Source organism: Lynx canadensis, chromosome C2 (assembly GCF_007474595.2).
Source record: "Lynx canadensis isolate LIC74 chromosome C2, mLynCan4.pri.v2, whole genome shotgun sequence".
NCBI classification, from domain to species: domain Eukaryota; kingdom Metazoa; phylum Chordata; class Mammalia; order Carnivora; family Felidae; genus Lynx; species Lynx canadensis.
The window spans coordinates 1,018,193-1,030,720 of record NC_044311.2 but is presented as its reverse complement, the minus strand read 5'-3'; the positions used below and the strand labels follow the sequence as shown (position 1 = coordinate 1,030,720).

The following is a 12,528-nucleotide window of genomic DNA, read 5'->3' as shown; positions in this document are numbered from 1 at the left end:
TGTTGGAGCAGAGGTCATCCCCTGCTCTGCCCTTGGGCTGTAATGTGCTCACCATCTTCAAATTCAAGACCTACTCCGGTGACCGATTTGAAGAATGCCTCTTCAAGCGTTTCGAAACGGATAGGCTCTTCTCTCCTTCCTGCCCTGCCAGTTCTTTTTCCTGTCGTTTGAATCAGTCTCTCTTTCTTGGCGAAGACGTCTGATAGCGTGACTCACGTATGCCGTCTTGCTAGACTCGTTCCTCAATCCTGGATGTGAGCCAACAATCCCGTCAGGCCGTCCTCTGTGGACTGTCAGAGGGTTGGGTCGACATTACTGTAAGTTTAGATACACATTTAAACCAAATAACTTCTGTCAGGCAAGGAGGTAATCTTGTCACCAGCAGAGCTGGTGACAAGGTAGCCTGGGAACTTGGACTGCTGCGAGGTTGTAATAACCCGTGGTCAGGCTTTCTTGAAGACTCAAAGTTCACTGCCTCACTGCACACGTGGTTCTGGCCACTGACTTCTCACGCCCCCTACAAAAAGTCTTCTCTACTAGCCTTCCCAGTTTTGCCGCTATAACTGGATAACATTTCCTGGCCTTTTATTAACAGCCGCAACCTAAGTATGGTTGGTATCACACATGGAATGGTATCACACTTGTTAAATATTTTTCTGTTCCAAACTACAATTAAAAAGAGCAGCTCGCTGACTCCCACTAATGGGTAGTGGCCTGCAAGGCTCATCTAAGAAATGATAGTGACCAAAACAATCCAGACTTGCACTAAGTGCTGTGCTTACTTTATGAGTATAGTTAATGAAGTTTCTATATACCTACATGCTTTCCTTTCTGAGTGGAAACGTGGAACAGCCTGATACTCCAAGTGTTTGCTGAGCGTCTGCCGTGTGCTAAGCACCATGCTCGGCTGAAGACACAAGACTGAACAATTGTTGGGGCAATTCACGCCCTTCAAAAAAAAAAAAAAAAAAAGTTGGCCTTCTCTAGTGTGTGTACTTTGCATAATTTGTTAAGCTGGCGTTTTTATCTAGGGATGCTATTTTGAAGATCGGTGTGAAACCAGGAAGCCAAAACTAAGGCAGAAACAAGGCAGTCACTTAGCTAGAGATAGACCGGACCTGCCCTCCCTCACAGTTCCCTTCGTCCTCCCCCTTCTTGGGTCAGCAGATCAGTACGAGCCTAGAATAGACGGGGCAGGACCCCCAAAGAAATTCATAACAAAGTTTAATTTACCTTAAAGTTTTTAAGGTAAAATACGTGTTAACGAAGAGTTCATTTTTCTCTTCAGGAGCCGAGTCACAGTGAATACTACGAGCTATTTCCTAATGGGAATCTCTGCTGCTTTCAACTGGGTGACTGTGTCATTAATTCCACTGAAACCTCTGGCATGCCTGCCTCTCCCCGCCCCTCAGGTCTCACTGTGGGCTGTAGTAAGGAATTTAGGAGGAAGTCCATTATCAGCCTCTGCCGTTAAAAAAAAGCAAACAAACTCCTTTTCATCCCCTTCCCATACGCCAGTAGAAAATAGTCTCGTGAAGTATATGGAAATCTCACTTATTACACATCTCCACACAAGATTGGTAGCTCCACTCTACACATCTTTTCAGTGCTCTGAAATCTAGTATTTCAGGGTTCGGACTGGCCTAGAGTTGATACAAGGAAGCTTTACCTTTACTGGTATGTCATCTTACGTTGCTTGGCAGGTTCTTGGGGGAGAGAGAGAACCTTCTGCTCTATGGCCTGTTGGCACGGTTTAGTTTGCTGCAATCGGGAAATGGGGGTTTAGCCCTGCTTCCGCATTAAGTAGCCGTATGTCCCGGCGCAGGTCACACAGTGCACCTCAGTTTCCTTCTCATCTGTGAGATGAAACATTGGGCTGCGTGTTCTCAAGGGCCCTTGGAGCTCTGTGCTCTGGGTCCGTCCTCTAAAGCTTTGTATTTGAGAAAATGCAGTCAAAGGAACGGACTCCATATCAACTCATCCTTCTCTGTGGTGGCAAAAATAATAAAACATTTTACATTGGGAATAATAGCCGTCTGTGCCCATGTTCTGGCTTCTTTACCTTTCTGTTTCAGTCATGACTTAGGGAAGGGACGTAGGAATCGTTGTCCATTTGTCCTTGGGGTGTTTTTGCTCTCATTTGTTGGCTGTTTTGGTTATCGCTGAATATCACGTGAGTCACGAGGACCTTTGTGCCCTGTTCAGGATCTTTATGGCCTGTGACACCGGATGCGGGCACGTGGGAGTACTGCTGGTAATTCTGGTCCTCCCTCGTCAGGAGGAGGTTTCATAAGATGGAACAATTACAGCTGTTAGTGATAGGAAAGGATTTTATGTGAGATGGGGCTGAGAATTTTCTATGTCTTCGGTCATTAAAGAAGAAAATTAGGAAAGGGTTAGGAACAGAATCTGTTCTCCATGTATTGTGATCTCATGGGTAGGGCAGATGTGCTCATGCTTACCAGACTAGGGGAAATTTCAGCCCATTATCTGTGTTTATTTATGGAAAGTTTATTTAAAAGTCCTTTTGAACCCACCTTAAGTGCTAATTTAATGCCTCTTAAATTTTTAGAATGATTGCTTCATAGGAGATCGCTGTTGTTGGTATCTGAAGCTATTTTACGAGGGTAGTATTAATCTTCAGTCATTTCTACAGTGTCAGCCACTGTTGTGACGCTACTCTTGTTGTAGCCTTTATTATCCACGTTTACCTCCAGGAAAAAGGAAGCCCTCTTCCTCCCGTAAACCTCTCAGCTCCTATCACATCTGAAAGTTTACACGCAATAAGATCGTGATGTGCCTGGTCAGCCATTAGTCTTGTCTTTAATAGGAAAGTTTTTGAGGTGGTTGATTCTACCTTTGCTTTATAAACCATGTTAATTCTTCAGAGTCCTGGGGTGAGATTGCCAAATGAAATTGTTTCTGTTCTTCCTCCCTACAGGGTTAATCATCTCATTTTAGTGGAGCCTTGGGGTTTTCCTGAGCGGCCGGACCTTGCCGATCAAGACAGGCCAATCCCAGTGTGGATCAGAGCCTTGGGAGCAGCACTGACTCCCTTTAACCCTTTGGCTGGCCTCAGGATTGCAGGCCCCTTTGGTGAGTGCTTACATCCATATCTTAGGAAAGCAATGTGTTTATATGTTGGTAGTAGAGGAGTATTTACTGATCGCCACTGTTGGTCAGAACCTTAAAAACAGACTGAATCTTTTTCTCCTCATCTGAATTACTAATTTACTAAATTACTTTTTTTCCTCCTTCTCTAAAAAGTACCAGTCCTTTCATAAAGATAATGAAACTGGATTTTCTCAAAGAGGAGATTTATAGATAGATAGGTAGGTAGGTAGGTAGTAATGTTTACAGTATATTATACATATAAACCTACCTACCTACCTACCTAATATACTGTAAACATTACAGGTAATCAGCAGAACTGAGAAGGCAGGAAACGCTGCAGGTGAGCTAGCCCAGGGCACGAGGAGAAGAAGTGAAGCTTGTTGACCTGTTGGTGATATTAGAGAGGCTTTGGCTAGTTGGCAATACGCAGCTGGCAGATCACAAAGCCTGACTTGATTGACCACGGGGCAACTGGGTATGGCCAGATTCCCTTCTTGCCCCATAATGTCAGAGTGTTAAGATAAAATCATCCTTTTCCACCCGAGGTTCTGGGGACTCGTGATCTGTGTTTCTGGTCATATTTTGAAATACAGGGGTTAGTCTCTGATTTAGAGCTGATTCCACCCTCAGCTCCTCTGTCTCCACCCCAAAGCCAAGGGAATTAATTACCTTTCCTCTTTGTCCCCGATGGCGATGGTCTGGACCTCTGCTGCCCTCTCATCGCTTGTATCCGTGAGGAGTGCTGTTAGCCGCAAGTAGCTGAACACCGCAGTGGTCTGAACCACAGGGCCTTTCGTTGTTCCCGTAGCAAGCAGGCTGGAGGCAGGTGGTCAGCATTTGTTGTACTAGCTGGCTCGTTGACGTTGGCCTTGGGGCCTGCAGCTGTGGTTCCTGACCTTTTTTCCTCACGTTGTTTGGCTGCTGTGGCGGGAAGCCTCATCTCACGAAGCAGCGCTCTGAGCAAGAAGAAAGGAAAGAGTGGAAAATGGCCTTCTCCCCATAATGCTCTTTGTCGGGGAAGAAAGTTCCCTTGGAAGGCCCCAGCAGGCCTCCCCAGATGTCTCTGCCCACCCCTAGTTCTTGCGCTGGCAAAGAACAATACGTATCTGTGGCTGATCGATCATGATTCGCTGCCAGGGGCTGGAGTGAGGGGCCCACTTACCTGGGCATGTTGCTGCCTAAGTCATAGACAAGAGTCGGCTTCTGTCAGCAAGACGAGAAGAGAGGGATGGGGGAGGGTGTGGAAATAGCTGCTGCAGAGGTGGCTATAGATTCTGCTCCCCTCTTCCTAAGTATTAGGCCCCTCTTTGCCCTACACCCCTCTTTGGGATAGGGAGAACCACGGGACTGCACAGGGTTTGGGTTGGTGACCACAGCAGTCTTCCTCAGCGCTCTGACAGATAGCCTTTGTGCCCCACCCACAACCCTTTCACCGACCCCCCCCCCCCCCCGACCCCGAGTAGTACAGAGCCACTCCTCTCAGGTGTCCGGTCCTCCTTCGATGGCCTATTCAAAACTGCATTTAGTCTGTACAGTCCTGAAATACAAGTGGATTACGCTTGATCACAGTTCCACATGTAGCAAGTGTGGGAAGAGTAAAGTATGAAAAGAAACTAGGAGACAGTAGTTGGGGAGGGAGGGGGGCTCCTTAGGAGTGGCCCTCTCCCGCCATGCCCTCTGTCTGCCACTATTGCTTGCACATGGTCGGGGTGGGGGGGGGGTCACGTAGAATGTCAACCACATCATCAGAATTCTCCACCGAGCTGTAGAATTCCTTCAGAGGTGGGAAGGAGGGCCGGTGAAGAAGACCTTGCTAGAATAACGGGCAGTGACAGCAGAAAGGGAAACTGGCTAGCCCCTGGGGCCCCGGTAGGGGCAATAGGGACCAGATGGAAGCTTCTGCCCTTCATCCTTTTTCCTCTGGGGGCCTTGGCCCTACTTCTCCCCTCAGGAGTGGATGGCCTTAGCCGGGAGGATTGGAAGTGTCCAAAACCCAGCAGAGACTCAGCTCATTTTTCCACAGAAAGACTTGTATATCCCAGTTTGTTTACTTTATTTAGAGGCTAATGGGTTACAATTGCGGGAGAACTAAAGATTAATAAGTTAACTTGAGCCGTGTTTAATGGAATTTATTTTCCTATGAAGACAAGTCTTAGAAAGTTAACTTGTACGTTTTGAGGTCCTGAAACACACCTGTAAGTCAATGTAGAATACTCTTTACTCCTTATTTCAGTGCTTAGGGAACCTGAGGAGAGCAGCTACTAGGCCCTGTGCTCTTTTCCACCTAAAATATACACTTAAACACACGTGGCTGTGTCTGCGTGTAACGCCCGTTCTGGGAGCAAACACAAAACCTTTCTCGGGTAGTCGGGCAGTTGACTGTGACTCAGAACGTTCACTCCCTGTTACATAGGCTTAAGTCTCGTGCAGCGTTTAAGGCCTGACTTCAAGCGGAAGTATTCTTCAATGTTTGACGATGACACTGTGACAGAGTACATCTACCACTGCAACGTGCAGACTCCAAGGTACGGGTTAGGGTTCCAGTTTACTGTGTCGGCGTGTGACACGTTTCTTCTTTGAAAGCATGTGAGTAGTCGAGATTTTTATCAGTACTTAAATGGCGGATGCTTGTTAACGTGCTCCCCTGCTCGTGGGGAGTCTGCTGCGCAAAAGTGTCCCGGGTTCCGCTGGGAGATGAGGCAGCAGTGTGTGCTGTCTCCCCGCACAGTGTCCTGGGTAAGCCGAGGGGGCCGTGGTCCTGGGCACCTGCAGGAGGGGGTCGGAGGTGGGAGATAAAGCAGCACTGCAGATAAAACCGCGTTTCCGAACCGAGTCTGCGTGTTCTACGCGAAAAGGGCTGCCAGATTAAACAAAAGGAGATAGTTGGCGACACCACGGATCTTTTTAGAGACTTTTGCTCTGCCAAAGGGCATTTGGTCTCACGAACGCCCGGGAGATGCCCTGCAGCGTGGTTCCAGGTCACGTGATGACAACGCTCCTCTTTTGCTGAGCACTTTTTTAATGACCCTGGGCCGGCGGGAGCAGCTCTGCTCTAGTGGGTGAGGAATACGTGAGGGCTGGGAGACAGGGAGGGAGTTGTGCAGGCGTTTTGTCAGTGAGTAGAAGAGGGGAGACGCCACAGGGAGCAAGAGGGCCAAACAAAGGTGTTTCTCTCTCGTTTTTAAATATATGACTTAGCGATGTTAGGTGCAAGGCACCAGTGGACAGAAGAGCCTGAAGATAGTGGGGAGCTAGGAGGAGCCTGGAAGACAGGGCCGCGGAGTTGTAGGGAGAGGGTCAAGCACTCGGCAGGCCGAGGAGAGCCCCGGTTGTCCTGCCTCATGGCATACCAGACTTGCTGGGGGGGGGGGGGGGGGGGGGGGGACCGTCAAAAGTGTGACCCCTGAACTCTGTTTCTAAGACTGATTCGGTGGGCGGGGCTGCATGTTAAATCCTTCAGATGACTCCAGTGTGGGTGGGTCACGGGCCACACTTCGGAACCTGCAGGTGGTACCCCAGCCTTCCAGGGTTCCGACTTGGGTGACATGCCGAGAGGCCAGGTGCAGAGGCAGCCTCCCTCGCTTTTGGCTGAGACCGCGCACGCCTGCTTAGTTAAGGGGCAAGGCCGTGGCCACTGCTGTGCTGAAGTCTCGGTCTTGTTAGTAAAGTGGGTTAGAGCTCTGCCAGGAGTGAGGGAGGCTGGGAGGCTTGGGGTCCCGAAGAGATTGACGACTTTGTGACTCACTGGGCCGTGGGGTCTGGCGGATTAGGACGGCACCCTGTACGGACTGGTCCAGCAGTTTTTAGCGGCCAGTCCCAGGTACCTCACCTGTTTTCCTGCGTGGTCTCCCTGCTTTCCTGTCCCCCTACGTTTCGTGACTGCGTGTGCCGGCACGGTGCCAGTTCGCTGTCTTTCTTACGGTGGAACTTGGATTCTTCACAACGGGCAGTTCAGAGTTCTGCCTGGTACTGCAAGGAAGCCGAAGTGACAGCTGAGCGGATCCGTCCTGGGAGTTTGCAGAGTGTGCTGTGTTCTTTTGTGTGACGGGCGGTCAGGTGTGGCCACAAGAGAAGACACAGGCTCAAGAAAGCAAAGTTTGTTATACTCACAGGACCTAGAAAGGGGTCACTGAATGCCACGAGGCGGGACAGGGGAGCACGAGACTTTGGTCACGTGGCAGAAAACAAGCGTGAAGGGAAAGTGAGGCCAGAACTTTTATTGGGTCCTTCAGGAGAGGCCAGGCCGGCCGCGGCAGACGGTTTAGGACCGGCTAGTGGACCGGCTTCGGTAGGCTCTGAGATCCGGGGCTGGTCTCTCGTTGCCTGGTGCCTGGCCCTGGACGACTGAGGCAGAGGGACGCTGCCTCCTGGGTGGTGGGCAGGACGGAAGAGGCGTGGCACCGGACTGCTAGCTGGCAGGTGACCGGCGTGGTCCCGGGTGAGCCCTTTGCCGTCTCTGAGGGCTGCTCCAGGAGGCGGCCTCTCCCTTGCCAGAAAGGGCTTTTTAAGCAGCAGATGTCCTGACATGCAGGAGAGAAAAGATGTAAACACACAAGGAATACTCACTCTGCATTTCTTCTCATCTTGGTATCTTTACTATTGCAGGTAAAAAGTTGGTGCCGTGCACGTGTTGGAAAGCTATGTTCTACATTTCACAATGAGTTACAGTGAAGAAAACATTTTAACTCTCCCCATAGGGAATTTAATAATTTAACGATCGGCAACTAGGGTTGCGTGTTTGATTTAGAAGAGGGTGACTTTTAGTCAGCTAGAGTTGAGAGAGTCTTGTTGATCTAACAAAAGCGTGTGCCTTCTGCGGGGTTTGTTTCTTACACGTTCTAGTGAGTCATTTTCTGTTTTAAGTGAGGCTTTTCTTCGGGGGAGGTTGAATACGAGGGTTTCGGTAGAGACGGTGGGGGCGCGATGCACGCTCCTCCCCCGAAGTCACATGTGTGCTGTTCTCCTTTTCCTGAAGTGGTGAGACAGCGTTCAGAAATATGACCATTCCCTACGGGTGGGCAAAAAGGCCAATGCTGCAGCGAATTGGCAAAATGCGCGCTGACATTCCGGTTTCGGTGATCTATGGCGCCCGATCCTGCATAGACGGCAATTCCGGCAGCAGCATCCAGTCCTTGCGGCCACATTCGTACGTGAAGACGATAGTAAGTGTGTGGCTCCGTCTGGGCTTCCGCTTCCAGGTGCGGCCCGCTCCGATGTGTCGGCCTGCGGGGAGACTCCGCATCATCCCCGAGCTTTCAGGGCCTCCGTCCGGACCCGATGCCACGTGCGACGACGGGCAGGGCCTGACGCGCACACCCGTCCAGGCCAGCCTTGCCGGTCCCTAGAGCTGCGGCGTCTCCCAGGCGGGAGGAGGACACTCCGGTGGCCCCTGACCAGCTCCCCCCTCACCCGGCAGCACGTTCTCCCTCGGCTCATTCGATCTGCTGGCGCGGGTCAATTTAGAATGGCTCTTTGCGTGTAAAATTGTAGTAAGGTCCAATAGATCTTTCCCTTTATTCTCAGATTCCTTAGTTGATGGAGACACGTAAAAGTTACTGCAGATCAGTGTTGCTCATCCTCTTACGTTTTACTTCTGTGCGGCTGTTCTCGCTTTCGTTGCTAGGTGCCTTGTTTATGTCATCGTGTTTTTTTAAATGCTTTTGCTCACCGACCTCCTGACGCCTTCCTTTCCCAGGCCATCCTCGGGGCGGGGCATTATGTGTATGCAGATCAACCGGAAGACTTCAACCAGAAGGTCAAGGAGATCTGTGAGACCGTCGACTGAGCATACTGGCGGGGACGTGGGGCAGCCTGCGGACCGATACGGTGCCTCCGCGATAGCGCACAGTCCACCATGCAGAGTAAGGACTACAGCAGAAGACCAAGCGGTCTTCTCGACTGTCCTTCGCACACACTTTCTTTGTGGAGTTGCCTGCACATTTAAATCAGTTAGTGCCTTCTAGAGGAATGGCTTTCCTTTCTCCTACACAAAATCAAAATATTCAAGAGTCTCCAAACCTAAGAGCTTTAATAAAAGGTTATCTGTCCCTCTGCTGTACTGACAGATCGTCACTTTTCACTGAAATGTTATTACTTTCTACCTAACTTCGTTGTGTCTAGTACTTTTTATATTTCAGTCTGTGTTGCCAATTAAAAACGTGACTACTGGGTCTATAATTTTATATCCTGGAAAGGTGCACTTTATTTTCTTTGCTCGTATTTACCATGCCTAAATGACTGATCTAGGTAATCACAGTTTTGTGTAAAAATCGATCAGTTGTTTAGAATCCTCCACTTTGTTTTTGAAATGGAGTGCTGATGAAACAGATTTTGGTTTAAAAAGATGGGAGTTGATCACCAGCATTAATTTCTGTGCTTTTCCTCTGTCCTCTACGTAAGGCTGCAAAGCCATGGTCAACATCTTAAATGTGGCTCATCTGGATGTATCTCAACAACATAATTCCTTGAACTCTTTTATAGCTGGTATGATTGTGTACTTACAGGGAAACACGACATTAATACTTGAGTGATTTAAGTACTGCACAGCCCTAACTAGAAGTCTGTCCTTTCTTCCCCCGTTAATGGTCTTTTCTGTGAGCCAGCTGCAGCAGAAGGAACAGACTTCCTTCTGAGGGGATACTGAGACTGTTACCTTCCAGTAAGCCATCATGCGTTGTCATTAACCTCTAACTCTTGTAGATGGGTGCTAAGACGGGATTACGTTTTAACCACTGAAATAGACAAATAGGTGGTGCTCTCATGTCTCAAGGCACCAGGAGGAGATGGCACTAGGTGGTTGGGGTTCTTTGGTTTTCATTTTTGAGGTTTGTGTTGATGAAATGATGCACATACTTGAAGTTGTATTATAAAAACTGTACAAGGTTGATGGAACTATTTGACCATAACTACCATCAAGTATAACACTTTGTTGCTGTTTTAAAACGAGGAAAACTTTGAAACTGTGAAAATTACCATGTGGTAACTGGCTGCTGAGAAGACGCTCCAGAAGAGAAAGTGGAATAGGACTGTGAGCAACAAGGCATCTTGGCCTTACGTTCCAGTAACATTGCTTGTCTGGGAGAAAGGTGGTTCTATAAATAAAAACGGTGAACTAGAGCAAAGAAAGGTTTAATGGTTTTGACTGTTGCCTTTTTTAAATGGTTAATTAGGAAATCTATAGTTAAGAAACGTAAGGTTGTATCATGTTGATTAACCGCCAGAAAGACCGAATGTTCTGTTTTCAACATTACCTTCCCTACTAAGGAAAAGGCAAATTGTACTGAAGCACAACAGATAGTTTCCAGCGAACAGTTCGTCTCACTTGGCACCTAAACTAGGTTACGGCCAAAGGTAACACGAGAGCCCAGGCACGCTGCCCGAGCTCTCTGCCCGACGAACAAAAGTAGTCCGTACTTTGCAGTTAGTGTCTTTGAGGGCTAGCTCCAAACCTTTAAGTGGTACGGATAATTTGGGGACTGTTTTTGCATTTTTGACACGCTCTGCAGTCTCTCTTAATTGGGCAAATGACAGTTTTCGCTGGTGCAGGAGGATCTCTGTGAAGGAAACTTGGTCCCAACCCTTGGAGGGAAGCTACTAGTTCACTTAGCAAGTGGAGTTTCTGGCCACGACATGCCAGGTGATTCGGGGAAAAGATGTACCCAGATGTCAGGTGGAACTTATTTTCCTGCCTACTGATTTTGCTTTATTTGAAAAATATTGTCAGACTTCTTAAAAGTTGAATCTTCCCTTAGTTTGTACAACATGTAACCTTGTGAAAATTGAGCGAGCAGAGACGGTCACGGTCCTCAAAATTCCTGAGAATACAGTGGGTGCTAAATGTTTTCTTAAAAAATCCTATTACAGTATTTGATCTTTGCTAAATTATGCACAGTGTACTTTAACTGTATTTTACAGAATAAATTTTACTGTGATAGTTGCACAAAGCTGCTGTATTTTTCTCGGGTTTTTGGTGTGGCCCGGCCTGTTTGCACGAGTTACCGTAGGACCATAGGTCCAGTGGGTGTGCGGGAAGGAACACCGGTGGGCGTCGGGAGGGAAGGCTGCTGTGCGGGACCCCGACCGCCACGCACGGCTGTTCCTGGCTTAGTGCCTCCCTTAGTGGGATGTCCGCTTCCTTCTAAAACGAATTTTCAAAACAAAGTTTTCCTGGAGTTGGTTTCAGAATATTATTTAGAAAACACTTTTGAAACGCCTCTGTATATGGGGCGCCTGGGTGGCACAGTTGGTTAAGCATCTGACTTCAGCTCAGGTCATGATCTCACGGTTCATGGGTTCGAGCCCCACGCCGGGCTCTGCGCTGACAGCTCGGAGCCTGGAGCCTGCTTCGGATTCTGGATTCTGTGTCTCCCTCTCTCTCTGCCCCTCCCCCACTCATGCTCTGTCTCTCTCTGTCTCAAAAATAAACGCTAGAAAAAAAGTGGACTGAAATGAGAAATGCATAAAGATGCACGAGGTCACAATGATGGTTAAAACGCCAAAACTAGGGGCGCCTGGGCCGCTCGGTCGGTTAAGTCTAACTCTTGGTTTCAGCTCAGGTCATGATCTCACAGTTCATGAGTTCGAGCCCCGCGTCAGGCTGTGTGCTGACAGCGCAGAGTCTGCTTGGGATGGTCTCTCTCTCCCCCTCTTTGCCCCTCCCCCACTCACTCTCCCTTGCAAAGTAGATAAATATTTAAAAAAAAAACTATTTGGAGATGACTGGGGCTCCAAGCCATTATTTTGAAAACTGCTAACTGGAAAAACAAAGCATTTATCCTGAGCATTTTGTGGATCCAGTTGACCTGACAAGGGAAAGTTCTTCACGTGAGAGTCATAGCTAGATGTCAGAGAAATGATAGGACTAAGAAAGCACCGTTTTGTCACTTCTAGTGAAATAATGGACCTAGACTGCTGAAAGGTGAAAGGTTGACGGGAAACGTTTTGTTGAATGGCTCGGGTTGATAAATGTGAAGCCAGTGATCGATCTGAGTGTTACTAAAAAAGGAACAGCCAGAGGTTAATGCCTCCAATGTGTTGCGATAGCAAGGACCCAACACCGGCGGTGTTGAATTACTGGCCAAAACAAAACTTGAATGTAATCAAGCCTCCACGTCGGAAGATCAGTTCGTAAAGGTGTGGGATATTGAAGAACATGGTCAACAGCACACGAAATCCAGAATGTGGGAAATTCCACAGGACAGATTACCCAGTTTCTTCAACAAATTGCAGGTGTAAAATAAAGACAATGGATGGTTGGACTTAAAGACTAGGAAACATAACTTGTTTGCATCCTGATTTGAACAAAACCATCTTAGACTTTCTTTGAGACAGAAAAATTTAAGATGGCTTGGATATCAGATGATATTAAATAATTATTAATTATGGTGGGTGAAATGATATAGTGACTACATTTGT

The 12,528-nt window shown here is 48.1% G+C and overlaps 1 protein-coding gene across 2 annotated transcripts in view; it reads left to right on the top strand.

Moving 5' to 3' along the window:
* Nucleotides 1–11,057, top strand: part of ABHD5 (abhydrolase domain containing 5, lysophosphatidic acid acyltransferase) — a 31,480-nt gene extending 20,423 nt beyond the window's left edge. Inside the window, exons 4-7 of one of the 2 annotated variants that reach the window (XM_030329351.2) lie at nucleotides 2,942–3,096; nucleotides 5,528–5,639; nucleotides 8,090–8,276; nucleotides 8,810–11,057. In XM_030329351.2, the coding sequence (XP_030185211.1) occupies nucleotides 2,942–3,096; nucleotides 5,528–5,639; nucleotides 8,090–8,276; nucleotides 8,810–8,899 (544 nt within the window). In that variant the 3' untranslated portion in view covers nucleotides 8,900–11,057. The remainder of the gene's footprint in view (nucleotides 1–2,941; nucleotides 3,097–5,527; nucleotides 5,640–8,089; nucleotides 8,277–8,809) is intronic. The other variant, XM_030329352.1, reaches the window with a different exon arrangement.
* The last annotated feature ends 1,471 nt before the right edge of the window (nucleotides 11,058–12,528 follow it).